Source organism: Vulpes lagopus, chromosome 5 (genome assembly GCF_018345385.1).
Source record: "Vulpes lagopus strain Blue_001 chromosome 5, ASM1834538v1, whole genome shotgun sequence".
Lineage (NCBI taxonomy): Eukaryota > Metazoa > Chordata > Mammalia > Carnivora > Canidae > Vulpes > Vulpes lagopus.
This window is the reverse complement of record NC_054828.1, coordinates 68,479,257-68,507,179: the sequence shown is the minus strand read 5'-3', so window position 1 is coordinate 68,507,179 and position 27,923 is coordinate 68,479,257. Positions and strand designations below refer to the sequence as shown.

Genomic DNA, 27,923 nt, shown 5'->3' with positions numbered 1-27,923 from the left:
GGATATTGAAGAGACACAAATTGAGGACATTTTAATTTAAAAAATTCACATTTGACCTTTATTACATAACCACTCCTCAAGACCAAAAAAGTCTTTTCTTTTTTAAAAGATTGTATTTATTTATTTATTTGAAAGAAAATGATAGAGAGCATGGGGGGAGGCAGGGGGTGCCAGAGGGAGAGGGAGAAGCAGACTTCCTGCTTAAGAGGAGCCGGATGCAGGGCTGGATCCCAGGACCCTGGGATCATGACCTGAGCTGAAGGCAGACATTTAGCTGACTGAACCATCTAGGAGTTCAAAAAAGGCTTTTCAATAGAATTTCACATGACTTAGAAGTTTAAGGTGTTTTAATACAGTTTCATGACTTATTTGACAATGTTGCTAATGTAAAAAATGTATTAACTCTGCTTTGGGAATCTGAACCCCTGAGTTTTGTCTTGGCCACCACGCTGAGAAGCCTCGGTCAGATCACTTCCTCCTCTGAACGCTCAGTACTGCTATGGAGCTGTCAGTGGTTCCCAGGCGGCCATAGACATGGGAATTGTCATCTTGTTACGAATACACATTCCTGGGTCCCATCTCAAGCTACTGAATCAGATATTTTAACATTGAGGCCAGGAATCTGTATTTTTAATGAACTAGGTGATTATGAGGTACGGTGGGAACTACTGGATCAGATGGCCTCTGGGTTCCTCATAGCTCTAAAAATGTGATTTTCTGATTTCTGTTTCTTCTATCACTGTTTGTCCTATCTCTGCTGCTAGATATTGTGCTAAAAAAACAAAACCACAAAATAAACAATAAAAAAAACCAAGACCATGATTTAATCATCTTTAGATCCTTCCAGCACTTACACAGTGCCTGGAATGTTGTAGACAATAAATATTTGAAAAATTAATCAATGGCGATTAAATAAATAAATGTTATTTTATGTGAATCCCAATCACCTGTGAACAGAGAAATATATATAGAAAGAAAATATAAACTTTTACCTGATACAATCTTGCACTCCCTGTCTGCCCTACTACATACTTCAAATAATGGGTTGTGGGAATGAGGTGAACGCGTAGAGACCCAGGCAGAAAGTGGTTGACACGATGCCTGATGCCTCTGCGGGCTAGATTATCCTGCAGTGTTTCCCAGCGGTGGTGGTAACTGAGAGAGGCTCATGATTCAGCAGGGGCTTGTTTTCCTCCCCTTGACATTTCCAGGTCCAGAAAAAGCCATATCCTGAATGAGTGACAGATGTTCTTGGGGTCTTTGCCCCTGGAAAGGCCACCTCAGGTGTCTGTGGGGGCCCAGCGAGTGGGAAGAGGCACTTGTCTTCTGCTAGAAGTTATCCATAAATTCTCCAGCAGTGGGTGTCACCCAAGCAAAGTGTCCACCAGAATGTCTGATACCACTCTTGTGGCCCTACACTCTTCTCCTACCCCTTCCCTCCCCCACACTCCCCGGACCACCCCTGGGCTTCCCCAGCTCAGACACTGTCCGCTGGCCTTGGAAGGTACCGGCTCAGGATGAAATCTGTCACAGGGGTGGGCAACTTCGCCAGTGGGAGGTAGAGCAGTTTGGCATCGAGGCCAGGGTTGTAGCGGACCCGGGGACTCCGGGAAACGATGGCATGCTCCATGCTGTTGGTGACCTCGCGGATCCGCGGCTCTGCCGACTGCATCATGTTTTTTAACTTGTCAGTATCTGAGGGTACAGGAAGGCAGGAGAGTCAAGGCTCTGTTACTCTTCGGGAAAGACGGTTTCTTCTGAATTCTAGCCAAGCTCCCTTTCCTGACCCCTGAGCCCACATTTTGGGGCTTGGACCTACCACACCCTCCAGGTTGTCCCTCACGTAAACACCCCCAAATAATCCTATTTCTCTTCCTGAATCCAACAATTGTGTGTTGAATTCCTACAAGCAATGAGAACTGTGTCCAGTTCTGCCACTTATTAGTTGTCACTTTGAGCTTAAACCTCCATCACCTGTAAAATGAGGATAGTAATACCCACTCTAGAGAATAATAAAGATGAATAGGGATCCCTGGGTGGCGCAGCGGTTTGGCGCCTGCCTTTGGCCCAGGGCGCGATCCTGGAGACCCGGGATCGAATCCCACGTCAGGCTCCCGGTGCATGGAGCCTGCTTCTCCCTCTGCCTGTGTCTCTGCCTCTCTCTCTCTCTCTGTGACTATCATAAATAAATAAAAAATTTAAAAAAAAATTAAAAAAAAAAAGATGAATAATAGCAGAGTAGACAGTGGAGGAGGACAGAGTAGAAAACAAGTGTGTATAAGTGAATGGGAAAAATTGGAAGAAAATAAGTAAAAATACTGTCTGGCTGGTGGGATTCCTAATCATGGGAGGCTCTCTTTTTTTTTTTCCTCCTATGTAGATCCTACAGTTCCCAGATTTTCTACAAAAGCATGTAAGAAAAAAAATGTTATTAAAAAATAGTAACAGTGCGCTAGCCTTGGGCTCCGGGGACCTAAGGCACAGGCAGGTATGTTGTAAGGCTCTAACAAATGTGAGGGACTGTTCTGTTAGCTTTGTGCCCACATGTAGGAGGAAACGGCGCCTGAGGGTCAGACTTCCCAATAAGGGATTGAGAGCAAAGGAGCAATAGCTGGCCCAGCTTTGGGGATGGTCTAGGAAGGCAGGCAATTCACCTCCTCTGTGCAAAATACTTGTGGGCAGTTGATGAGGGCAGGACAGTATATTCAAAATGCCCTTCACCCCCAACTCCAATGAACCCCATTTTTGTTTCCTAGGGAGAAAACCACTGCAGTGAAGCAGCTGTGCTCTGAATAACCTCTCTGTACTCATGTCAGTGCATTTCCACCTGTTTGCCAGCAGAATAATGTGTGCCAGGTGCCAGGAGTGGGCCCCATCCCTGGGCAGCACCTCCCCTAATGCTCTTCTTTCCACAAAGGCTATCTTTCTGCTGCTCTGAGCAGTTGGGCCCTTGGTCTCTATCCTTAAATCCCAGGCCTGCCACCAGTTGAGTGACCTTGGGTCCTTAACTCCTCTGAGCCTCCATCCCCATTATCTATGAAATAAAAATGAGTCAGCGATCCTCAAGATCTAGCTGTTCCTCTCAGAGACCCCTCTCCCTCCCGGAGAACTCACAGTTGCGGAAGTACTCCTCTCCGTAGCTATCCTTGGTCTCCTGGGGCAGCCGCTCCCACAGCTTTCGCATGCGAGACACCATGTCCTCCTTGCCCAGGATGGATGTTCGATAGTTCCCGGGCTCAATGATGCTCACTTTCACCCCAAAGTAGTGGAGCTCACGCCTGGGAAAGGAGAGTTGGGCTCAGTCTGGGGCCCCGAGATGACAATGGATCATGAGGGAGGGTCACTTCTGACTCTTCTAAGAACCTAGAAGAGCTCCCCTACTTCTGTGCTAAGCTGGCACTGCCCTCATGCAAATAAGGGCCTCAGCCCTTTCCTAAGCAATTTGCATTAGGCAAACACCCAGCAGGAAAGAAGTCAACAGAGAATCTAGACCAAAGCCCTGCTGGGTTCTCCCACTCAGCCCCACACCCAACACTCACATGGCAAAGGGAATGAGGGGATCTGAGCAAGGCCCGAATCCTCCTCTGAGGGTCTCCCCTGGGCATGTCTGTACCCACGCCTCTCTGCTTGAGAGACTCTCCCTCTTACTCCCATAGGCCCAAACATGTTTTACTCACTTTGGGACAGCTCAAGGAAAGGCAGGAAGACAGTCTCCTATCACTACCCCACCTCCTTTTTTTTTTTTTAAAGATTTTATTTATTTTTGAGAGAGAGCATGCACACAAGCAGGAGCACACGCATGAGTGGGGGGGTGGGCAGAGGGAGAAGCAGACTCCTCACTGAACAAGGAACCCAGTGTGGGCTCGATCCCAGGACCCTGAGATCATTACCTGAACCGAAGGCAGATGCTTAACTGACTGAGTCACCCAGGCACCCACCACCCCACCCCTTCTCCTCATCCCTTCTCTTGGTCCTTGGGAAAGGCCCCTTGAGGACTAGCCTTCTTCCTGCTATTGTGTTAGCTCCCTCCCTCCAGTGCTCCCCTGCCTACATGCTGTCGTCCCTAGCCCTCTCTTCCTGGGGTAAAACCCGCAGGACTCCCACCCAGAGTGGTTTGGCACTGGGGCCCAATCACCTGATGCTGTCAGAGAAGGCCTCGACACCAAACTTAGAGACGCAGTAGCCACCACCAATGAGAGCCACACGACCACCAGAGCTGGACATGTTGACGACCCTGCCCCGAGCTTTTTTGACCATGGGCAGCATATGGAGGGTCACTTCGATCAGTCCCACCAGGTTCACATTGATCACCTTCACAAAGTCCTCCTTTGTCAGCCATTCATTGGGTCCACTGGGCAGGCCTATACCAGCATTGTTCACCAGGGCCCAGAGGCCTGGGGGTGTGATGGAGGGAGAGAGAACCACATAGAAAACATTAGCATTTCTGGAAAAGCATCGGGGTCCACCACCCACCAGTTCAGGGCTGCCAAGGATGGTTGAGCAGGTACGTAAGGTCACAAGATGGCCAGGCTGGTGGTGAGCAGTGGGGAGCTATGATAGCCCAGAGGAAGGTCTGCCTTTTATTACTAATTAGTTTCCCTAAAGGGCCACTTTTTCTGATTCACATAGCCTGTCACTGTGCTAGCTGGGCCCCTGTACCAGCCACAGTCCAGGCCTTAGCTAATAGCACCTGAACCATTAGCTCTGGGAAAAGAGATACCATTTTCATACCAATGAATTAATGGTCGAAGTCCTTCACCCCTCATGCTTCCCCTTCTCTAGTCACCTAAGTGTAAGAAACCAACTTCATTTTGCACATTACCAAAAGCAGTTCATCCATTCACACATTCATCCATTCACATATCTATTCTCTGTGGGTTACAGAGAGGAAGGTGCTAGAGACATAAAATGAACAAGATAGTGTCTTATCCCTCAAGGAGCTCACGAACAGAGGACATTAATAATATCCATAAGTAAATATATAACACATTTAAGTAAAACAATCATGAAAAATTGTAATAAGGGCTCTCTTGCAGATATTTGATCCGAGTTAGTATAGTGGAGAGAAATAATGCTAAGTATTGTCATTAAACTCTGCAGGGCCTCAAGTTCTAGTCTTGGTTATACCTCCAGCCTTGGACAAGTCACTTCCTGTCTCTTAGCCTCAGGTCCTTCATAGACTCAGTGGAACAGATGCTTACAGCCTGCAGTTTGCAATCCTGAGACCCTTCCAGGCTGAACCCCAGAACCTGCTCAGGGAGAGAGATGCAGGGGAGGCTTGACTTGCATTTGTTTTACATGTTGAGTCTCCAAGTGAAATTCTACTTGGAGGAGGATGTTTGATGAAAACATGTTGTAGAAGTCCCTAAATGATACCTAAGGACACTTTCCAGCTCTTTCAAGCAAAGATTCCCTACCCTGGCTCTTTCCCGTCCCCTTCCCTCATCCCAGTAGCCCACCTTGGCCCCTGCAGCCTGGAGATACTCCTCCCAGCACAATTCCACTCTCTTCTGACGGCAGGTCTAGATGTAGCACTGCTCTTGGTCCACTCCTCTTCCTAGGCCTGGGGTCCACACACTAGCCATGCCCCCATCATAGCTTCCTGCTTTCCTCCAACTAGAGAGACCCCAGGAAACCAGCCGGCTGGTAAGACTCGAACCTTTGCAGCCAGAGGGGGCTCTCTTGTCTTACAGAGGAAGAAATGAGGCTCCTGTGACCCAGAGTATAAAACCCAAGAGGTCTCTGTCCATGAAGAAGGGATACACACTTGCCACTACCTATGATCATCCTAGCAGGCAGCTGTGCCTGTTGGCAAACCAGGACTACCTTCATTTTGTTCCTGCGAAGAGCAACGAGAGAACTACCAGAGCAGTGTGAATAGCTTTAAGGCTGTGCCAACCTGTCATGTCCAGAGACTCTCAGGGGCAACAGCAAAGTGTGCCAGGAACCCTGCCCCGCCCCTTTCCCAGTGCTTCTTGGACCAAGGGTGTTGCCCAACGAGATAGGAGAATAATGTCCTCCCAAAGATGTCCCCATATTAATCCCTAGAACCTGTGAGTACGGTGGGTTACACGGGAAACAGGAATTCAGATAGCAGATGGAATTCAAATTGTTAATCAACTGACCTTAAAATGGGAAGATTATCCTAGATTAACCTGGTGAGCCCAATATAACCATAGGGGTTTTGTCAGTGGAAGAAGCAGGCTAAAGACAAAACCTGAGAGATAGCAGCATGAAAAGGACTTGGCCCTACCTTGCTGGTCTTGAAGATGGAGGTTGAGGGTCATGAGCTAAGGAACGCAGGAAACCTCTAGAAGCTGGGAGAGGCAATGAAATGAATTCTCCCCTTGAGCCTCCAGAAGCAACACAACTCTGTTGACACCTTGATTTTAGCTCAGTGAGACCCATTTTGGACTTCTGATCTCCATAAGTATAAGATCATAAGTGTGTGGTGTTTTAAGCGACTCAGTTTCTGCTTTAACTTACTACAGCAGGAACAGGAACCTAATATACCCAATGAGTCATCAATAACATAAGTGCCTCAAGGCTGGATGTAGGGCACAGGGCAGGGCGGCCTATAGAGAAAGAGACCGACTCTCATTGAATTATTCGTCAAATAGTTCATTCAACAAAATTCACTGAGCACCTCACTGGAAGCCAGACACTGTTTGGGTACCAAGGTTGTATAGTAAGAGAAAGGGACAAAAAGCCCCTCTCCCATCCCACCCCTGCCCCACCCTGGAAGCTTTATTCCAGCAGGGGAAAACAGACAATAAATAAGAAAAATAAGTAAAACATATTATAGGGGCCCCTGGGTGGCTCAGTCAGTTAAGCGTCTGCCTTCGGCTCAGGTCATGATCCCAGGGCCCTGGGATCAAGCCCCCACATTGGGCTCCCTACTCAGAGGGCAGCCTGCTTCTCCCTCGGCCTCTGCCCCTCTGCTCATGCTCTCTCCTCCCTCTCTCTCTCTCTCTCTCTCTCTCTCAAATAAATAAATAAAATCTTTTTAAAAGACTAAAGTATATTGTCTTGGATCATGGTAAATGCTAAGGAGAAAAATAAAGCAGAGAGTTACTGTTTGACCCTCCTGGGCCCCAGGGCTCTCCGGCCCTCACCTGTGGTGGGACCGCCAGACGAGTCTCCTTAGGGGTCAGAGCTTCCCTCAGGGTGCTGTTGCTCAACATAGCCACCCTGTTCCTCCTCTTCTGTGCCCATGCCCTGCGTGCAGGAAGCTTCCTGGGCAGGTCCGTATGCACGTCTGGTCCAGCCCAACCAGCCCAGTCTTTTTTCCCCAAAAGGAGTGGTCACTCCGATGTCAGCACTTAACCTGAGGTCAACCCAGTATCCACCATGATGTGAAGAAGAGGACAGATCTCTCTCTCCTGCCTTCTAGCCTGACCCAGTCAAGGAGAGCAAATGTCCCCACTCAAGGAGTCCAACCTCATGTTCCCTTCCCCTCCCCCACCCCGATCCCAGCAAAACGTGCTCCCATGTCTATAGGAGCTGATGGTTGGGAGACCCAAGTCCCAGGGAGGCCCCTCCATCTTTGGTGGGTTGGGCATACAGCATGCACCTTCCCTCTCCCCATTCTATGCTGGTCTCCCCAACCCCTCCGAGTCTCTGGCAGAGAAAACCTCCCTGGGAAATCACAGGAGTGAACCCACCAAACCACACAATGGTTTCCAGTCCCACCGAGCAGGACCAGCCCCCTTCTCTACGTCACCCCTCCCGCCGCACCTGAACCCTGTGGCCCTGATCACCGTCAGATGCCCGGGGGAGACAGAGAGGGGGTAGCCCCAGAAAGCCAAAGAGGCCAATTTGCCCCACCTTGCTCGCCTACTTGGTCCCTCACCCACTGGGTCGCTGCCTGTATGCTCTCCGTCCTGGTGACATCCAGTAGGGTGGTCTGCAGCCGATAGGACGTGTCCCGTTGAAGCTTCTGGGCCCCCTCCTCGGTGAAGCAAGCCGCCAGCACCCGCATGCCCCGGTTTACCAGCTGCCGGGCCAGCAGGTTCCCGAAGCCCGAGTCACAGCCCGTGATGAAGACGTACTTGTCCGAGAGGTTGCGCACCAGATTGCAGTTCTTGAGCCAGCGATACATGAAGGATAGGTCCGTGATGGCTGCCATGGGGGGAAGGAGATGGCCAAGGAGGGTGGGGCTCAGCAGCCCGCAGGAGAGGCTGCTCCTCTGAACCCCAGGGGGTCTGCTGGGTCCCACTGAGAAAAGCTCTCCTCCCTCCACCGCTGGCAACAGACGCAGGGCTCCTGGGCGAGCCACTTTATAATTTCTCTAGGTGGATGCATCACCCCACCAATTAGCCTCGATGCAAGAAATTCAAGTCCAACCTGAAGCTTTGTGACCTCAGACAGTCCTGGTGGCTGCCTCCTGCTCCCCCCCAGCCCTGATGGGTGAAGCTGCACAGGATGGGAAAGACCCTGCTGGTGATGTGGATGCCGAGACGTGGCTCATCTGGGTGGTCTGAGTGGCGTAGGTGAGAAAGGAGGACTCAGCCCAGAGAGCCTCCCCGGAAATCCCCACCTCCGGCCTGGGGCTCGAAATCACTTATCACGAGTGCAGACATGTAAATAAGCTTAATTTTTATTTTCAGGGGAAAAAAACTAAGACAAATTCATTAATGTAAAACCAACAAAATTAGTTTCATGCCCCCCCCCAAACCCCAAAAGAAATGAGTTTCAGAGTACTAGTTGTTCAGAATTCTCTGCTCTTGGGTGAATGTCCATTATAAGAAATGAAGAAAAACGTAAAATCTTTAAGAAAAAAAGGAGGGGGGGATCCCTGGATGGCTCAGGGCGTGATCCTGGAGTCCCGGGATGGAGTCCCACACTGGGCTTCCTGCGTGGAGCCTGCTTCTCCCTCTGCCTGGGTCTCTGCCTCTCTCTCTCTCTCTCTCTCTCTCTCTCTCTCTCCCTCTCTCGCTCTCTGTATGTCTTATGAATAAATAAGTAAAATCTTAAAAAAAAATGAAATGAAGAAAAACAAAGGGGCTTCCCCAGGGTGGATGTGTCTCCAATGTCTGAGGCCAGAGGCAGCAGGGCCCTCCTACAAGGAGGCTGTTTCTTGGGCAGCCCGGGTGGCTCAGCCGTTTGGCGCTGCCTTCAGCCCAGGGCCTGATCCTGGAGTTCTGGGATCGAGTCCCACGTCGGGCTCCCTGCATGGAGCCTGCTTCTCCCTCTGCCTGTGTCTCTGCCTCTCTCTCTCTCTCTGTGTCTCTCATGAATAAATAAATAAAATCTTAAAAAGAAAAAAGAAAAAAGGAGGCTGTTTCTGAAAACTGGAAAGATGGAAGGTGGAAGGGCTCCAGGCCTGGGTCCTTGGGAGGTGATACTCAGGTCACCAACAAGGAACCCCTGTTGCTCTCCATGCAGAGCCAGCTCTCCTCACCCAGTGACCAGGCAAATGGACAAAGTTAAGGACAGAAGACACATCAGCACCACCAGCAGCACCCCCACCCCTGCCCCGCAGTGGGCATTCCCTTTGACCTCTGGGACAAGGCACATACTAGATGATCTGGTGAGCTGAGAAGCCTGGAGGGGGTGCGTAACAGGGGAAGGAAGGGACTATGAAGCCAACTGGCACCGTGGCTAATTAGATGTATAGAGATGGGGGAGACCAGGAATCCAGGGGTTCTAACGTCTGGGGCTGATAACAGGTAGAACCACAAGTAGCAAGAGAAGTTGGGGGTGGAGATACTTTGGGCACAGGGAAGGAAGGCAGGAGGAGAGAGAGTTATGATATAAACATCACTGAGATGAGGTCTGGCCCAATGATGGGGACAGACCATGAGTTCCCTGGGCAGCTATAGGAAGGGCCTGGGGCCAAATCTTGGCTCTGAGAAGGGATGACATTAGGAAAAACAGAAGACTAGAATCAGAGATTTGGAAAATTCTCAGTATCAGGACTTGGAGGGGAGGGAGAGTTTCCAGGAAGCGGGGCAAAGAACTCACAACAGTTAGGAGGGAAGCTGGTAAAGAAAAAGAAGTAAGGAGATGAGACAGAGAAGCCACATCTAGGAGCCTAAGATGCAGGGACACAAGGATGTTGAGGTCTCTGGTGGCTCTTGGAATAAACCTCTAGAGACACCATTCCCCAAGATGAGCCTGGCCACCAAGGTATCCCAGGGGACTAGGGGCCAGCCACCCACACCTTCCCTGTCCCAACAGTCTGACAGAAATGGGACCACGAATTTCCCACGGTGAAGAGGCAAGGACGCATCTTCATGCTTCACTACCTACCAAGGTTGGTAAGCTCCAGAATAAAAAACAACAGGTGTCGCAGGAAAGGCCAGAGAGCTTGGCCATTCTATAACAAGGGTAATAGGAGTGAGAGGTCAGATGGTGGGCACACCCCTGGGATGCAGATCCAAACCCTGTATGAGACAGAGATGGGAAGTGGAGGCAAACCTTACTTCCGGCACACCCAGCCCAAGGCACAACATCTATGCTCAATCTGGGAGGCATGTCCTAACTCTACCTCCTGGTTAAGTGAACAGGGAAATCTTGGCTAAGGGAAGTAAGACAATGTCCTCAAGGGCTGAGCAGTCCCAGGAATATCCCTGTCCTTGAGAAGACAGGCGACATTCAGGGGTCATCTCAGGATTTAGAAAAAGATGACTTAGAACTACCCCAACACAGGACCAGGCCCGAGTCACCATTTCATGGGCTTCTCTGTGCCTGATGGTCAAGGCAGTGCTCTCCTGGGTTCAATCTCCCCATATTTACAAAGAGTAGGTCATGCAGTGGATGATGGGAGGGCCGCAGAACCACGCGGAGGGGCTCTTTTCCTAAGGCTAGAAATGCCCCCTTGTCTCAGATGACAAGTCTCCCTAAGTGGGCACCTGAGGCCACCAGATCAGGCTGGTGTTGCATTCCACCGTGCACACCTCTGTGCACTGTATCTTTCAGGAGAGGGGCCTTCTGCTCCTCTGGGCCATTTCTAGCAACTCCCACAGGGTGACAATGAATGACACAGTGACATCTGACCTCGCTTCTGTTTTCACCAAGAACACTGATGTCATTCTCTAGGATCAGATCCTCCTAAAGGCTCCACAGCCTGGGTTTGAACCTGAGGGAAGAAAACTAAGACACCTGCCGAGGCAGCTCCCAGCTCCAGTTTGTCCTCAGCTCAGGGACTTACGTCACGCTCTGCAAATGCTTTCTCTGTTTGGTCCATACTTAGGACGTCGTCAGAATAGTGGAGATGCAGAGAGCCACGGGCTCAGGAAGTGCTGGGGGCTGAAGGGAACTCCTGCCTGAGCAGGTGCTCAACAAAGCTTAGCAGAAAACAAAAGATGGGTCCAGAAGTGACTCTTACTGCTGCCACTCCCTGGAGGATGTGGGGAGTGGGATCTGGGCTGGGGAACTTGAGGATGGCCACAGTTGGGGGCATATCTCTAAAGGATGGGACAAACAGAGGGGTGCAGAGAGGGTGTTGCTGAGGGGAGAGGCTTGATGTCCCTGGGGCCCGGGTCCTGCCAGAGCCTCAGCAACTTCTCCTTGTCTGTCCATCCTTGGGTTTCCTGTGACCCCACATTACTTGATTAATCCTGGAAAGGAAACATTAGTCCCCCACTTCTGTGGAAGGAAGGGGGTGATCTAAAACTCCCTCCTTGGGATCCCCCCCAAGGCCATCACTATGAAGGCACCTGACTCCTCCTCTCATGGACCTACACCCGCTGCTCCCCAAGGCCACAGTTCCAATCACTGGACTTAAGTCAACTTTTCAACTTTTATTTTGAGGCAAACACAATCAATGAACATCAAAGTGTCAAGACAACTCAATAACTGGTTTCTGTGTCCTATGTCCTGATCCCAATTATAGACACGTCCTTTCAGCCAAGGTCTGTGAGTTGGCCTCTCAGGCTAATGGGTCAGGCTGGTGGTCGTCATTCACACCTCCATCCCTGTTCCTCAGCCACAAAACAGTTCTTTCCTCCTGATATCCCAGAGTCCTGAGTAATGTCCCCGGGAAGCCTGGGGAGGAGGTGAGAAGGTGGGAAGGGAGGTGAGATGGGCGTGCTTGGTGACAGGAGATCCCCTCTCTCCCTCTACCTCTCTCCCCCTGAGGTGTTCCCATCCTCACACGGTACCCAACTCCCTCCTACCACGCACCCTAGTCCTTCTTGGTTACACAGCCTTAGCCGGGCGTGGAGAGTTCCAGTAGATCATGGTGTCCACCAGCAAGGTGGGCAGGTAGCTCATGGGAAGGTAGAGGAGCTTAGCATCCCAACCAGGTGAGTATCGGGTACGGGGGTGGCAGGCTGTCAGGGCATGTTCCATGCAGTTCGTCACCAAGTATAGATTGGTGTCACACATTGACTTCAGCTTTTCAATTGGCTTCCTGGCTGCCCAAACGGAAGGACATATTCTCACGTTCCAATCTTCTTGCTTTGGGATCAACTTCAGAGAAAAGTCTCTAAAAGTACCCCACCTCCCCACCTCTCCCGGGTCATCTCCCAATCCATGGATTCCATCCGAGGGCGTCCCGCCTCCTACCAGGAAACACTCCCGCACTTGGCCCCTGGGCCCTACCCCTGCGCAGACGAGCTCTGCAGACACTGAGATGGCCACACGCCCTAGAAATCTCAGCCCCCGAAAACCAGTTCTTCTACCGCCAGCTTGCCAGGGGTCCGTGCATGTCTCCCCCGCTCTGGCTTCACTTTCCTCCCTTAAATAACGAGGGCATTAGGGGAAAGCGCCGTCTCCAGGTCTAGCAAGCCTGGATCTGCCCTGAGGTCACCAGCTGACCACATGGGACCACAGGATGGCCCCACTGTGTAGGTGACTCGGGGCCTGGAGGGGGGTCCCGAGTCTGTAGGAGGCGCTAGTGATGGGCCAGGTTTGCTCCCCTCTCCCCAGTGCGCAGCTCACTCACCAGAGGCCAGGAACTCCTCCCCATAGGCCTCCCTGACCTCCGGGCTCAGCCGGTCCCATGTCTCCTGGAAGCCTCTGGAAATCTTCTCAGGGTTGGTCACATTAGTGCTGAAGTAACCAGGCTCTATCACAGCTACCTTCACCCCGAAGTAGGTGAGCTCCCTCCTGCAAGCAGACAGGCAGAGGGGCCAGGGCTTCAGGGGCCTCGTGGACAAACACAATGAACAAACCTGCTATAAAACCTACCTCGGGGTTGGGGTGGGATAAACTCAGAAGCTTGGAAAGGTCCACAAGCAGTGGCCAGTGGGGGGGGGGGGGAGAGCGATACGGCCAGTCTGTGGACAAGGGTCTGTTTCCAGTACCATCGGCCTCGCGCTGAGGAGCTCCCGGGCTGCCCAGGCTGCTGCAGGCACCGCTCTCCTGCCCTCTCCTCCCATCTCCCCTGTATCCAGTGGGCTCCACACGTGGCCCATGTTACCTCGAGCACACCCCTCGGACTCCTCCCTTCCTCTTCTGCCTTCCGTTCTCTAAGGAATAGAGAACTGCCTACCTCTTGGCTCCCTCGGACCCAGAGGCAACCTCTGCCCTCCAGCCAGTGGGTGCTCCAGAGGCTGACTGGACAGGGTCGCTCCCCACAGGGTCCTGCTGCCAACGGCATGAAGGGGTGCGGCCTGCCCCCCCACCCCCGCCAAGGGCCCACCCATGCCCACCTGCCTGGCCGGGCCTTGTCTGATAGCCTCCACCTGCCTGGCCGGGCCTTGTCTGATAGCCTGGAGGACCACCACCACCATGGCTAGCTGACTTGGTCACAACCGCAAGAGATGGTCACGACATTTGGGTCTCTCAACTCTTTCTCAGCTGTCAGACTTTTGTTTTTGTTTTTGTTTTTGTTTTTTTAAGATTTTATCTATTTATTTAAGAGAGACACAGCACACGAAGGGGAAGGGATAGAGGGAGAGGGAGAAGCAGGCTCCTCACTGAGCAGAGAGCTTGGTGCGGGGCTTGATCCCAGGACCCTTGAGATCATGACCTGAGTGAGCTGCACGTAGATGCTTAACCGACTGAGCACCCCAGGGGCCCCTCAGCTGTCAGAACTTTTAGGTCGGGGCCTAGTCTTGCTGTCCTCGGACACGTATGTTGTATGTTCATAGAAGTGCTGAGAAGTAACTATTGAACTGAGTCAAATGCTGGACCCCCACACCAAGGGCCCCCGACACCGAATATTATAGGAATTATGGGCATGAGCTCTGTAGCCAATTGATCTCAGGTCCAGTTCTGCCTCAGTCGCTTCCTTGCTGTGGGCCCTCCCCCAGGGCAGTGATGGGTGAAACCAGTTCTATAGCCCCACGGCTCGTTCCAACACCCAGGACAGAGGAAGATGCTTCCCAGGGAATGTCTGGCACAAAGCAAGAGAGAAGCATCTGGAAGGAAGAGCCTCTGAGGCTGTAGAAAATGAACCCCCTGGAAAATCTGCCCCAGAAGCATGGAAGCAGGAGGATGGAGGGAAGGCCTCTGTCCCAGTTCATTACCTGAGGGAGTCCGAGAAGGCCTCAACACCATATTTGGAGATGCAGTAGCCCCCACCGCAGAGAGACAGTCGGCCCATGATGCTGGAGACGTTGACCACACGGCCCCTCGCCTTCCTCACCAGGGACAGCAGGCTCAGGGTCACCTCCACCAACCCCAACAGGTTCACGTCAAGTATCTTCATGAAGTCATCCTTGGTCAGCCATTCATTGGGTGCCGTGGGCCAAGAGATGCCAGCATTATTCACCAGGCCCCAGAGCCCTGGGCACAGGGTAGGGAGAGAGCAACATGGTCTGTGCACCTGAGCGGGACGCAGCTGCGGTCCCAAGTCACCTTCCAATGCACTTTGTTACAAAATCAACAATAACATCTACATGGTATAAAGGAAAAGAGCACAGGAGAGAACTAAGGATGAGGCGGCTACAGAGCGTCTGGCTGTGCAGGCGCACAGAGCTGCTGGACCAGGAATGCTCCTTCTCATCCTGCTCACCGCTCCTCAGTGCCTGGCACGCAGTAGGTAACAAACCCATTTTTGTTAAGGGCATGCCCAGAGTTCCGGAGGATAGTGTGGTGTTCACAGCTCTCGGGGAAAGAGACACCGAGAGGTAGACAGGAGTGGGTAAGTGACAGAAATGAAGGGGGGACTGGAGAAGAAAAAGGAGAAAGACAACTTAAAAATAAAGAAAAAACATGAAAAATGCCTGCCTGTACTCTTGGGAAAGGCAGCCGTGGAATCCCAGCAGCAGGTAATGCAGAGAACAGGCCTGCATTGGCCACCACGGACAAGCTTTGAACAACCTGCCGCAACTGCAAGGCAGGATCTGCTCTGGAAGCCGAGTCCAGCCTTCGTGCTGGGGAATTCCAAAGCTCCCCCTGCAGTGACCACCCAGGCTCGTCCGGGGTGGAGGTGACCAGGCCTCATGCCACACACTAGTGTAGATGGCACCTTAGCTCCAGGAAGTGTCACCCTCCCAAAAGGTGACTCTTACCCTATCCCCCCTAGGTCCCCAGCCCACTCAGCTTTCAGGAAACCCCTCCAGAAGAGATGAGGAGAAAAGTCACCATAAGAGATTTGAAATAGTCAGAGGTACAGACCCACAGACCTCAGGTCGGCAGGTGCCAGGTCCTCAGTGACAAGGGGCTGGTGGGGGGGTGGGGGTAGGGTACACAGGGTTTGGCCCTGGGAATACTGGAAAAAGAAGATGGCCTCTTGTGATACTTGTCCCCCGCTTCAGAAACCTCCCCTGGCCTTAAAGAAATGCAGGATCTAGGGATGCTCAGTGGTTGAGCGTCCGCCTTTGGCTCAGGGCATGATCCCGGGGTCCTGGGATTGAGTCCTGCATCGGGCTCCCCACAGGGAGCCTGCTTCTCCCTCCCTCTGCCTCTCTCTGTGGGTCTCTCATGAATGAATGAATGAATGAATGAATGAATGAATGAATGAATGAACGAATGAACAAATAAATGAAATGCATGCTCTCTGATCCAATTATTTTATTTTACTTAACTTGACTGAGAATGGAAACAAAGCTTTATTACAGAAACCTTTACTGAGATGTTATTTCTGCCAGCAAAAGTGGAAAACATGTCAGCAGACAGCAATATGGGAGAGCTTAAATGAGTGGTGGCCTCTCCACATGCTTGGATATACAGACATTGAATATTACGTTTTGTTTTTTTGTCTTTGTTTTTTTTTTTTTAATATTATTCATTTATTTGAGAGAGAGAGAGGGAGAGAGAGCAGGAGCAGGAGGGAAGGGTAGAGTGAAAGGGAGAAGCAGTCCTCGCTGAGCAGGGAGCCCGATGCAGGGTTCGATCCCAGGACCCCAAGAGCATGACCTGAGCCAAAGTCAGATGCTTAACCGACTGAGCCACCCAGGCGCCCTGAGTATTACATTTTGGAAAAGATTGCCTGATGAAAATGTCAATCATTGGCTACATAATAATGTAGAGAGTGACTGACTCTGGAAACTGGGCTTGGGAAATGTCATTTTATCTGTATCTTCTTCTGTGCTTTCTACAATGAGCGTGTTTTACATTTTTAATCACAAAAAAGACACCAATGATTTCCTCTTTCCCGAGAGGGGCAGGCACCATAAAAGAGGAGATAGAATAGGATCCCTCACCTGTATTTGACCAAAAGTCCCTTCAGCTCCCTGAGCTTCAGTGTCCTCATAAGTCAAGTGGGGCCCATCTTAAAGCCCTGCAGAGGGCCAGGTGTGAAGGAACCATCAAGAAAATGTGCACCTGTTGAGATCAGGAGGCTGGGTCCAGCCTGGCCCAGCCCCAGCTGCCCCATAACAAGCCTGGAGAGCCCTATACCTCCTACAGACGATTGGTGCTAAACTCGGGCTGGGCTCGTCTAACCATGGTCTCCAACTCAGGCACTCCAGGCCTTCTGCTCAGGAAACTCCAGAGCCTTAGGCTTTGAAAATCAAAACCTCTTGGGAATCTTACCAGTTTTACAGAAGAGAGGTTTTCCCTGGGCAGAGGGAAGAAATACAGAGACACAAAGAGGACAATGGGCCATACCTCTGTCCCCCACATGCTCCTTCACCCACTGGGTGGCCGCCAAGATGCTCTCTGTCTTGGTGACATCCAGGATCACCGTGTCCAGCCTGTCTGACGTCTGGCTTCTCAGCTGCTGGGCCCCCTTCTCCGTCAGACATGCAGCCAGCACCCTCAAGCCTCGCAGGTCCAGCTGCCTGGCCAGCAGGTTCCCGAAGCCCGAGTCACAGCCCGTGATGAAGACATACTTGTCCTGCAGGTGGCTCACCACCTGTCTCTCCCGGTACCAGCGCAGGAGGTAGTACAGGCCCACGAGGGCCGCCAGGGACCACCACATGGCCTTGCAGGGAGCACACAGGCTGAAATGCAACAAGAGCACAGCCAGTGTTCCGGCAGGACGATGTGAGCACACACGTGTGTGAGCAGTAGGCCAGCCTCCAGACTCTGACATAGAGTCCTCGAGGACCTCCTGGTCACTTTCTCTAGAGAGTATTATTTATACTGGCCCCAACTTACACACTCTTTGGTACACTTATGCCATTTCTACTGGGTGCTATTGGATTTCACAAAGAATCCTTTGACATGAAGATACTTTTCCTAGTCACCTTCTCCTGGTCCACCGACTCCTCCCATTTCCCCCTGCCCATCTACACACACACACACACACACACACACACACAGAGGCACACACCCCTATGTCCTAGGTCTCATGGTTCAGAACTGTCTTCTTACCTTGTTCTCGTTCAAGGCTGGAAGCCGGGTCCGTCTCCCTGACTTACTGGACACTCTAATAAAGATAGACAGGCTGTAAATCAACACTCATGTGATTTCAAAACACAGCTGTGCTACCAACCAGCTGTGTGACCTGGGGCTGCTGGCTCACACTCCATGCCCGGCTTCCTCATCTGGCTCAGGATACCGGGTTCACATCTCAGAAATCTAAGTCACTGGCGGCCTCTCTAGGGAGAGAAGAAGGCAAAGAGCACAAGGTCTCCTCCCACTGTAGAGGGCCTCTGGGGCAGACCGGTGTTCAGAAACTAATGGGGTACCTGCCCCCAGAGGTGGAGAAAGGAGAGAAGGGACGGGGTGGGCACAGCAGCACAGAGGCTGCCCCCAGTTGCCGGGAGTGTCGAGAGGAAGTGCTTGGCCAAGCGGGTGTCAGCAGTGCCACCCCCTGTTCCGTGGAGATGGCCTGTCCCCAGCCCTGGGTGGTGCTTGCATCCCGCCCCCCACGTCCAGAATCCAGAGCGCCGGGACGGGACTCCATGGGCAGCACAGGCCGGTTTGCCAGGGACCACGGCCCAGGTGTCCTAGGCCTCCGAGGTGGGGGGGGGGGGGGGAGGCCCAGAGCCTGCACACGTGGCCGTGGCCAAGTCTGGGGGCGGCGGGGGGAGGGTGGGAGCTGCCCAACTAAACAGGGAGGGCCCGAGGTGGACACAGGCTGTGCGTGGGGGGGCTTCAGGCTGACGCAGAGGCCAGCACTTCACAAGAGGAGGCGCACAGGGCTGGGGCTGGGGCGCTCAGAAGCCAGTCCGGCGGCTCTGTGTCTCCCCGACTGTCCACTGAGCCCTGGTCAGGGAGAGGAAGGGGCCCTGGGGAGCCCGAGGCTTCTCCACAGTCAGAGGCCCAGCGCCCACTCCTCCCAGCACCTGAGGAACAGAGAGGGGCGCCCACTGAGCCTGTCTCTCAGGGTGGAGGCAGCTGCAGCAGCATGGCCAGGCCTGGTCCTGCAGAAAGCAGCCTGTCCCCGCTTCCCGAGTGTGAGTGTGCACGTGTGTGACCGCCAGGACCCCCTAGACGGGCTTCCCAAAGCACCAGGGAGGAAGAAGCCAAGGAGGTAGAGGGGAGCCTTGGAACCCCCCGGGGGCCCAAGGCACTGTGCACATCCTCACTGGACACCAAACCCCACTGGGCACAGGGCCATGGTCTTTACCTGCAAGGAACTGGACGCCTGTCCCCTCAGTGACCACAAGGTCCTTCACCACCAATTTGCAAGCACACTTGCCAGGGAGACCCCTTCCAGCCCTCCCCTCCTGCGAGACCTCAAAGCCGGTGACCTCCAGGCGGGACAGTCACAGCAAGGTCGGAGGGGCCGTGGGACAACAGGAGTGCCTGGGGTGCCTCTCACGCACCGGGAGCCGTGGGGCCAGAACGGGGCGCCCCGCAGAGGCGCCGAGGCGCAGACTCGCTGCTGCGGGGGTGTTCCCGGCGGCCACACCCACGAGTTCCACGCAGCTGCACCGAGGTGTCCCCGCGCGGCTGCACCCAGGTGTCCCCGCGCGGCCGCACCCACCGCGTCTCCTGCGGAGGGGGTGGGTGGGGGCGGCTCCTGGGCGGCAGCCGGGCCGGGCCGGGCGCCCCCTGGTGGTGCCCTGCTGGGGGCTCCGCGGGGCCGCGGTCCAGCCGGCCGCCCCCACCGGGTCCCCCTTCCCCAGCCTGGGGGCCCGTCCGGAGAGGGGAGCCGTCGGAGCCGCCAAGGGAGCTGCGAGGGGCAGGGGCCCCACCGTGCAAGCTGCCTTCCGCTCCCTCCTGGACTGGGGACCCCAGAGAGTAGAGACACGACCCTGCCTTCAGCGGGGACCTGGCACGGGACTCCATCCCAGGGCGTCGGCGTCCCGCCTCCCACCAGGGAACACTCCCGCGCTCGGCCCCTGGGCCCTACCCCTGCGCAGACGAGCTCTGCAGACACTGAGATGGCCACACGCCCTAGAAATCTCAGCCCCCGAAAACCAGCTCTTCTACCGCCAGCTTGCCAGGGGTCCGTGCGTGTCTCCCCCGCTCTGGCTTCACTTTCCTCCCTTAAATAACAGCAAGCCTGGATCTGCCCTGAGGTCACCAGCTGACCACATGGGACCACAGGATGGCCCCACTGTGTAGGTGACTCGGGGCCTGGAGGGGGGTCCCGAGTCTGTAGGAGGCGCTAGTGATGGGCCAGGTTTGCTCCCCTCTTCCCAGTGCGCAGCTCACTCACCAGAGGCCTCCCTGACCTCCGGGCTCAGTTGGTCCCATGTCTCCTGGAAGCCCCTGGAAATCTTCTCAGGGTTGGTCACATTAGTGCTGAAGTAACCAGGCTCGATCACAGCTACCTTCACCGCGAAGTAGGTGAGCTCCCTCCTGCAAGCAGACAGGCAGAGGGGCCAGGGCTTCAGGGGCCTCGCGGACAAACACAACAAAGCAGTTTACCAAGACCTGATGTATACTGAATGCGGGGGATACAAGGTAGGAAACGATTTTGTAGCGAACCACGAGGTATTGTTGAAGTGCTGAGAGCAAGACTGGCCCCAGCCAAGTCCCCGGCCACCAATGCAAGCCTCCAGGCTGGGTCCCCCATCTCAGCTCCTCCTCCAGAAAGTGAGCCTGCCTAATCCCTCAGAATCAAGAAACCCAGAACTTGTGCTGAGAGAGAGGGGACACGGAAAAGAGGAATTCTGGGAGGGCAAATGCTCCTCAGGGCACATTCTCCCCAAAACTCCAGAACTCCAAGGTCTCGAGGTGAGGAGCAGTGGAGAGAAAAGAGGCTCTGATGATGAGCCGCGTGAGGCGAAGAAAGCTCGTATGACTTCAGGTTCTGAAAAACACCCTGGGAATCTTCCCACTTAGCAGAAGAGAGGTCACCCTTGCACAGAGAGAATCAATAAAGAGACACAAATGAATCTGGGCCATACCTCTGTCCCCCACATGCTCCTCCACCCACTGGGCGGCCGCCAAGATGCTCTCTGTCTTGGTGACATCCAGGATCACCGTGTCCAGCCTGTCTGACGTCTGGCTTCTCAGCTGCTGGGCCCCCCTCTCCGTCAGACATGCAGCCAGCACCCTCAAGCCTCGCAGGTCCAGCTGCCTGGCCAGCAGTTTCCCGAAGCCTGAGTCACAGCCCGTGATGAAGACATACTTGTCCTGGAGGTGGCTCACCACCTGTCTCTCCTGGTACCAGCACAGGAGGCAGTACAGGCCCACGAGGACCGCCAGGGACCACCACATGGCCTCGCAGGGGACAGATGACAGGCTGCGATCAGAAAAGTCTGTGGCCTCCTCAATCCAGATGACTGTGAAGGCAGTCTGGCCTCCGGGTTCCCTGGCATGAAATTTAATTTCCCTCCTGGTCACTATCCGTCTGGAGCATCCCTGACCTGTCTGCTCTTTGCACTACTTTTATAAGAGCTGACACAGGCCCTTGAAAATCCCAAATCCTGCCCAGAAAGAAAACATGCCTACGAGCAGTGCTCCCCGGCCCTATCACTGCATTCTGCTGTGTCCCTGTGGCTGCAGGCTGAGCGACACAGGCCACGCTGCTCTGGGTTCCAGGTTTAGGACTGCCTCACTTGTCTGCTAACATGCAAGCTTCATATTCCCAAGCTCAGGAAGGCTCTTAGGAGGGAGATGCGCTTTGATTCAAGACATGTTTACATTCAGCATGTTCCTGAGCCTGGGCTTCCTCATCCGGCTCAGGATATGGGGTTCACGTCTCAGAAATCTAAGTCACTGGCGGCCTCTCTAGGGGAGAAGAAGGCAAAGAGCACAAGGTCCCCTCCCGCTGTAGAGGGCCTCTGGGGCAGACCGGTGTTCAGAAACTAATGGGGTACCTGCCCCCAGAGGTGGAGAAAGGAGAGAAGGGACGGGGTGGGGTGGGGGGTGGAGGGGGTGGGCACAGCAGCACAAAGGCTGCCCCTAGTTGCCGGGAGGGTCGAGAGGAAGCGCTTGGCCAAGCGGGTCTCAGCAGTCACCACCCCCTGCTCCATGGAGATGGCCTGTCCCCAGCCCTGGGTGGTGCTTGCATCCCACCCCCAACGTCTAGAATCCCACACGTGGCCGCGGCCGTGTCTGGGGTGGGGGGTGGGCAGGGCGCCGAAGCTGCCCCCGGCAGAATAACAGGGAGGCCCCGAGGTGGACACAGGCTGTGCGTGGGGGGCTTTAGGCTGACGCAGAGGCCAGCACTTCACAAGAGGAGGTGCACAGGGCTGGGGCTGGGGAGCCTTCCTCAGGGCACCCCAGCGTCCTCTGACAGGGTTGGGCGCTCGTCCCTGCCCTCACACGCTGGGCCTCTCCCAGAAAAGAGGCCTGGGAGGGAGGGGAGTCATGGGAGGCTCAGAGGGATACTGAGGTTGGCTTCCTTGGGCCTCTTGGTCCACGTGGCTCTCCTGCCCTCTTGCTGGCGTCTGTGTTGGTGTCCCTCAGAAAGCACGCACAGAAATCAGCCACCTCACTGTTGCACAGCTCCCGACACTCTGGAAAAGACATCTAGCTGTGGTCCCAACCCTCTTGAACACCTGTCCCCAAGGGCCCGCAGCATGGCTGGATCATCACTGTTTGGGGGAAGAGAAACGGTGGAGATCTGGAAGCTCCAGAAGGCTGAAGTGATGACTTCATGCGAATGAAGCGGGTGGGGGGGGGGCTCACCCCCGCGCAGATGCCTGGAGCCTTGAGGCCGCAGCCCCGGCAGGGACCCCGGCTTCCGGCACCAGCCAGCACCCCGCGGCCCGCGAGATGAATGCGTGCGGACGTAGGTGACTCTGCCGCACCCCACTTTGCTCTCCATTTTCACCTGCGGTTCTCACGTTGGCCGACCATCTGAGAGTCCCTACAGCCTCCATTCCCTCTTCTTCACGACGACTATGGCGGAGACTCAGGAGGATTTCGTGAGTCCTCTCAACTCCGCCTCTCGGGGAGTCTAAGAACCCCTGTGTTGTCATCAGGCTGCAGCCCTAGGAAGTGGAGGCCTCCAGAAACCCTGGAGAACTCAGGACTCCTTTCTGCCCAGCATGTTAGGTGCTCGACAAAGGTTAGTAGAAACTGAATAAATCTAGAGTCAGCAAGGGACCGTCAGCACATGGACAGAGGCCCCCGGGAGGAGGTGACAGAAACCAGGAAGTGGGGGGCTCCTGAGGGAGGAACAGAAGCCAGGAGATGGATAGGAAATTGCAGAGCCAGGAAGAGCCGAGCCAGTTTCCCAGGGGGCCTTCAGCCTGCGGTCTCTCCAAGCCTCTCTTCCTTGCACTGACCTTGCACATCTCCACATACACTCTCTTGGGAAATCACAGGGAGGAAACAGTTGTCCTTCATCTTGTGGAGGCAAAGACAATTCACCTGCACTTTCTCAACCCCCGCCCAGGTCATCCCAAAGGGATGTCCCCCAAAGGGGACTTTGCCCTCACTCAAGAAATTTCCCAGAATTCCAAAGGCTCAGTCCCTTCCATGGAAGTGTAGGCCATACCCCACTTTTTTTAAATCCCAGCCCCATCCATGAGAGATGCTTTTTTTTTTTTTTAAGATTTATTTATTTATTTATTCATGAGAGACACAGAAAGAGAGAGAGAGAGAGAGAGAGGCAGAGACACAGGCAGAGGGATAAGCAGGCTCCATGCAGGGGACCTGATGTGGGACTCAATCCCAGGTCTCCAGGATCAGGCCCTGGGCTAAAGGCAGCACTAAACCGCTGAGCCATGTGGGCTGCCCATGAGGGCAGTCATTTTAACACTTTGGACATCATGGACCCTTTTGAGAATCTAAGAAAACTCTGCCCCATAAAAGTGACTTAACACAACATATGGGATTTTGAATATACTTTTTGGGGAGTTCACAGACCACCTAAAGCCATTAGGTGCCAAGAATCCAGGTCAAGAATCCCTGTAATAAGGGCTTACTGAAATACTAGCAGTGGGACTCAGGCAAGTTGTTTAACCTCTCTGTGCCTCCTGATGTGATAGAGACCTTGGCTATGATGGTGGCCACTTCGTTAAGCTGTTATGGGGATTAGACGAGGTGGTACACGACAGCCAAACTATGGAAAGAGCCCAGAGGTCCATCAACAGATGAATGGATAAAGAAGATGGGGTGTGAGTGTGTGTGTGTGTGTGTATACACACACACACACACACACTCACATACTGGAATATTACTCAGCCATCAAAAATGAAACCTTGCCATTTGCAAAGATGTGGATGGAACTAGAGGATATTACACTGAATGAAACATGTCAGTCAGAAAAAGACAGTTACCATACGATCTTACTTATATATGAAATTTAAGAAACAAAACAGAGGATCATAAGGGAAGAGAGGAAAAAGTAAAACAAGATGAAATCAGAGAAGGAGACAAAGCATAAGAGACTCTTTTCCAGAGGAAATAAACTGAGGGTCGCTGGAGGGGAGGGTGTGGGGGGACAGGGTAACTGGGTGATGGGCATTAAGGAGGGCATGTGGTGTAATGAGCACTGGGGATCATATAAGACTGATGAATCACTGACCCCTACCGATGAAACCAGTAATACATTACACGTTAATTAATTGAATTTAAATAAAATTTTAAAAGAAAGAAATGAGGTGGTACATATCAAGCACCTCGAAAGCATGCCTGGTAAATGATAAGTATGCAATGAATATTTACTGTTAGTATTACTACATCTCTTTTGTGGTAGTTCGTAGTGGCACCGGGATGTTCTTGACCTTCTACGTAAGAAACACAACACCAAAAAAATAAATAAATAAAAAATAAAATTTAAATAAAAAAAAAAAGTAAAAAGAAACACAACACCAGACAACTAAATAGAAGAGGAAGCCAGTGTCCATCCATTTCAGAGGAAAATGGCTCATCGTGGTGAGACTAAGGACAGGTATCTCAGGGTAATTCCACAAGAAGGGATCTCTTCTTCCTCATTCCCAAACAGTGGGAAAGGGACATGCTTATGCCGGGCACTGCACACATCTCATCTCACGCATCCCATACAATAACCCTTATCCTCACTTTGCAAATAAAGAAACTGAAACTCAGAAAGCAAGGTGGGTGCACAAGGTCACACGGCTACCAAGTGGGGGAACAAGGTGCCAAAGCCAGGTCTGGCCCCCAGACTAGTATTACCGCCACCGTGGCTCAGAGAAGAGTGCGCAAGCAGGAAAGAGCTGAGCAGAACCAAGGACAGGCCCGCAGGACCACATTCTTCTTTGGGAAGCCGGGGAGCCCTTTATCTGGTGCTGTTGGGCAGACGAGGTGTGGGGAAGCTGGCGCAGGAGGGCAGAATGACTTCTGTGGCTGGACGTGGCTTCTGCCCTCGTGACCTCCTGGAAGCTAGGCTGGGGATGGAAGTACTGTGGTTGCCAAGCTCCTCTCAGCCTAAACCAGCCCACAATCCACCTGCCCTCCACACATGAAGGAGGGTCCATGGCCGTGCAGGCTGGCCAAGTGGGGGGATTCCTGGGACAGCCCGCCCAGCCCCTCCCTCCAGGGTCCAGGCACAAGCCCTTGGCCCCCACCTGACCCTGGGAAGCTGCTGCTTTTATCTGTGTCTCCAATAACTCCTCCCTGGTACCTTCCTTCCTTTCTGATTGTTGATTACAATGTCTTGTCTACAGTTTTTGAAAAAAAGTTAGAGGGGGGTAAGAAGGAGAAAGAGCAAATTTCCAGGAATTGTTTTGCTGCTGCTGTTCCTGTTACTTGGAGCAAAGCTATTTGCTGCCCCCCCTCCTGCTCAGGTTGGCAAGAAGCCTGGGTCCTGCCCCCTCTGTCTTTCCCTTCCTTCCAATCTCTCTTTCCAGCTGCACACCTCCTCCCTCCAAAGAAAAACACCACATGAAAACTGCAGAGCTGTCACTTATTGCTTCCTGAGGGAGCAGCTTTCCCTCTGTGCCTCTGCCAGGAGGCACCACTGTCATTTCCTCCTGCTGCAAATTCGCATGCAGTGAGGTGGGGGAGAGGGGCCCGGGAGCAGGTGGAGATGAGGCCACAGGGAGTGATGTCTCAATGATGGGGGAGAAGGTCGGGGGGTGAAAGATTGAGACCCAGGAGACATGAGCTGCTAAAATGCAGTCTTGAGAGGAATGAAAATGGCCTTGAGCCAGAATGTGTAGAGAGAAGAGAGACACAGAACGAGGGTCTTCCTGGAGGGTGCTTGGTCTAGTAGAGCCTCCACCTGCATGGGTCAAAGGCATGGAGAAGGAAGTGAGAATTCTCAGAAGGCTCCCTATTGAAAAACAATACCCATAGGATAGAAATCGAGATCCTAAAGAGAGAGAGAGAGAGAGAGAGAGTAGAACTGTCTGGAAAAAATCAAAGTAAACCACATTTTACATCATCATCATAGCTCATCATGACAGATTTCTTGATCAAGGCCGGGCCTGACATTTGGGTAGAAATGTGACATAATAAGAAACACATCTGCTCCCTGAGTTCCTAAATCCCTTAGAAAACTTCCTAGATGGCTTCAGGATGGGGACTGGTTCCCAGAAAGACCGAGCCTTGATTAGAAGCTTAGAACTTCCAACCTCACCTCCTGTCCTCCGGGGAGAGGTCAGAGACTAGAGATTAAACTAATAATAGATCATGCCTATGTACCGAAGTAGCCATAAAAATTCCTAAACTATGAGCTTCAGAGATCTGGGCTGGTGAACATATCTCCATGCTGGGAGGCCTATATACCCCAGCTCCATGGGGACAAAGCTTGAGTGGGACCCTTCCCAACCTCACAACTATACCTCTTTATCTGGCTGTTCATTTGCATCCTCTACAATAAACCAGCAAACAAAGTAAATGTTTCCCTGAGTTTTGTGAACCACTCCAGCAAATTACTGAAGCTGAGGTAGGGGGATTGTGGGAATTTTGTAACCCGGTTGGACAGAAGTGTGGGTGCCTTGGGGACCTGTCATTTGTGACTGGCATCTAAAGTGAGAACCATCCTGTGGGACCCAGCCCTTAGACCTGTGGAATCTGACAGTAACTTCAGGTTGGTGTCAGAAATGATAGATTTTAGAACACCCACTTTGTGCCCAGGGGTCGGGAAATTGGTTAGTATGGAGGGGAAAACCCTACATGTTTGGTGTCAGAAGTGTTGTGAGTAGAGAAACAGTTTTCCTAGAGGAGGCCTTAAGAAAACTGCAAAGGTAAAAACATCCCCTCTCATGGAGATGGCTGGTGGTGATGGTTGTGCAACAATGTGAACATAGTTATTTTATTATTTATTTAAGTAATCTCTGTGCCCAGCGTAGGGCTCAAATTTATGACCCTAAGATCAGGAGTTGCATATGTTCTACCAATTGAACCAGCCAGGCAGCCCTTACTTAATGCTACTGAACTGTAAAATTAAAAATAGGGCAGCCCAGGTAGCTCAGCGGTTTGGCACCTGCCTTCAGCCTGGGGCATGATCCTGGAGACCCGGGATCAAGTCCCACGTTGGGCTCCCTGCATGGGGCCTGCTTCTCCCTCTGCCTCTCCCTCTGCCTGTCTCTCTCTCTCTCTCTCTGTCTCTGTCTCTCATGAATAAATAAATAAAATCTTTAGAAAAATTAAAATAGCTAAAATGGGGGCAGCTGAGTGGCTCAGTGGGTTAAGTGTCTGCCTTCAGCTCAGGTCATGATCTCAGGGTCCTGGGATCCAGCCCTACGTCAGGCTCCCTGCTCAGTGGGTAACCTGCTTCCCCCCTCCCTCTGCCCCTGCTCATGCTTTCTGTCCCTCTCAAACAAAATCTTTTTAAAAAAATAGCTAAAATGGTAAATTTGATGTTATGTTTATTTCACTACAATAAAAAACTAATTAGCAAACCTTAAAAAAAATCCCATCCCTGAATGGATACACAAAAGGTGGCATAGCCACACGATGGAATATTGCTTAGCTGTGAAGAGTAATGAAGTACAGACACATGCTACAGCATTGATGGGGCTCACAAACATTGTGCAAGTGAAAAAGAAAACAGACACCAAGGTCACACATTGTATGATTCCATCTATATTAAATATCCTTAAGAGGTAAATCCCCAGAGATGAAAGCAGAATAGGCATTGCCAGGGGCTGGGGGAAGAGGGCAATAGGGAGTACTTGATGGGTGTGGGGTTTTCCTTTGGGGCGATGAAAGTGTGAGCACCTACACAGAGGCGGTGGTTACACAACGATGTGAAGGTACCAAAAGCCACTGAACTGTACGCTTTGAGCCGGCTGATACTGGTACGGGCACTCTACTGCAATGAGACGTGCACACCTGGTCCTCTGCAGCCTCCCCTGCAGCCCACAGAACATGGGCCC

The 27,923-nt window shown here is 52.7% G+C and overlaps 2 protein-coding genes across 5 annotated transcripts; both read right to left on the bottom strand.

Annotated features, from left to right (window-relative positions):
* Window positions 1-176: 176 nt before the first annotated feature.
* SDR9C7 (short chain dehydrogenase/reductase family 9C member 7) lies at window positions 177-8,210 on the bottom strand. Its single transcript, XM_041756458.1, has 4 exons — window positions 7,828-8,210; window positions 4,136-4,394; window positions 3,115-3,278; window positions 177-1,695 (listed from the first exon to the last, which is right to left on the bottom strand). The coding sequence occupies exons 1-4, from the start codon at window positions 8,126-8,128 to the stop codon at window positions 1,478-1,480; spliced, it is 942 nt and encodes a 313-aa protein (XP_041612392.1). The 5' UTR covers window positions 8,129-8,210; the 3' UTR covers window positions 177-1,477.
* A 3,522-nt stretch (window positions 8,211-11,732) lies between these two features.
* RDH16 (retinol dehydrogenase 16) lies at window positions 11,733-19,189 on the bottom strand. Of its 4 annotated transcripts, none has more exons than XM_041757489.1 (7): window positions 18,857-19,189; window positions 17,656-17,882; window positions 16,948-17,282; window positions 14,421-14,679; window positions 12,893-13,056; window positions 12,130-12,362; window positions 11,733-11,991 (listed from the first exon to the last, which is right to left on the bottom strand). In XM_041757489.1, the coding sequence occupies exons 3-6, from the start codon at window positions 17,258-17,260 to the stop codon at window positions 12,145-12,147; spliced, it is 954 nt and encodes a 317-aa protein (XP_041613423.1). In that variant the 5' UTR covers window positions 17,261-17,282; window positions 17,656-17,882; window positions 18,857-19,189; the 3' UTR covers window positions 11,733-11,991; window positions 12,130-12,144. The 4 variants fall into 4 exon arrangements, with proteins under 4 accessions (XP_041613423.1, XP_041613424.1, XP_041613426.1 ...); XM_041757490.1 differs by having other exon boundaries at window positions 17,656-17,710; XM_041757492.1 differs by having other exon boundaries at window positions 17,656-17,710; window positions 19,056-19,182.
* Between the last annotated feature and the right edge of the window lie 8,734 nt (window positions 19,190-27,923).

What these genes read in the sequence shown, in the direction of transcription:
- SDR9C7 (XM_041756458.1), bottom strand. Translation starts at nt 8,128, where the DNA reads ATGGCAGCCATCACGGACCTATCCTTCATGTATCGCTGGCTCAAGAAC. An exon ending in GCCTTCTCTGACAGCATCAG is followed by an intron (nt 3,279 to 4,135) that starts GTGATTGGGCCC and finishes CTCCTTTCCCAG; the next exon opens with GCGTGAGCTCCACTACTTTG. An exon ending in AGAGGAGTACTTCCGCAACT is followed by an intron (nt 1,696 to 3,114) that starts GTGAGTTCTCCG and finishes CTGTACCCTCAG; the next exon opens with ATACTGACAAGTTAAAAAAC.
- RDH16 (XM_041757489.1), bottom strand. Translation starts at nt 17,260, where the DNA reads ATGTGGTGGTCCCTGGCGGCCCTCGTGGGCCTGTACTACCTCCTGCGC. An exon ending in GGAGCATGTGGGGGACAGAG is followed by an intron (nt 14,680 to 16,947) that starts GTATGGCCCATT and finishes CCCTGTGCCCAG; the next exon opens with GGCTCTGGGGCCTGGTGAAT. An exon ending in GGAGGAGTTCCTGGCCTCTG is followed by an intron (nt 12,363 to 12,892) that starts GTGAGTGAGCTG and finishes CCGTTTGGGCAG; the next exon opens with CCAGGAAGCCAATTGAAAAG.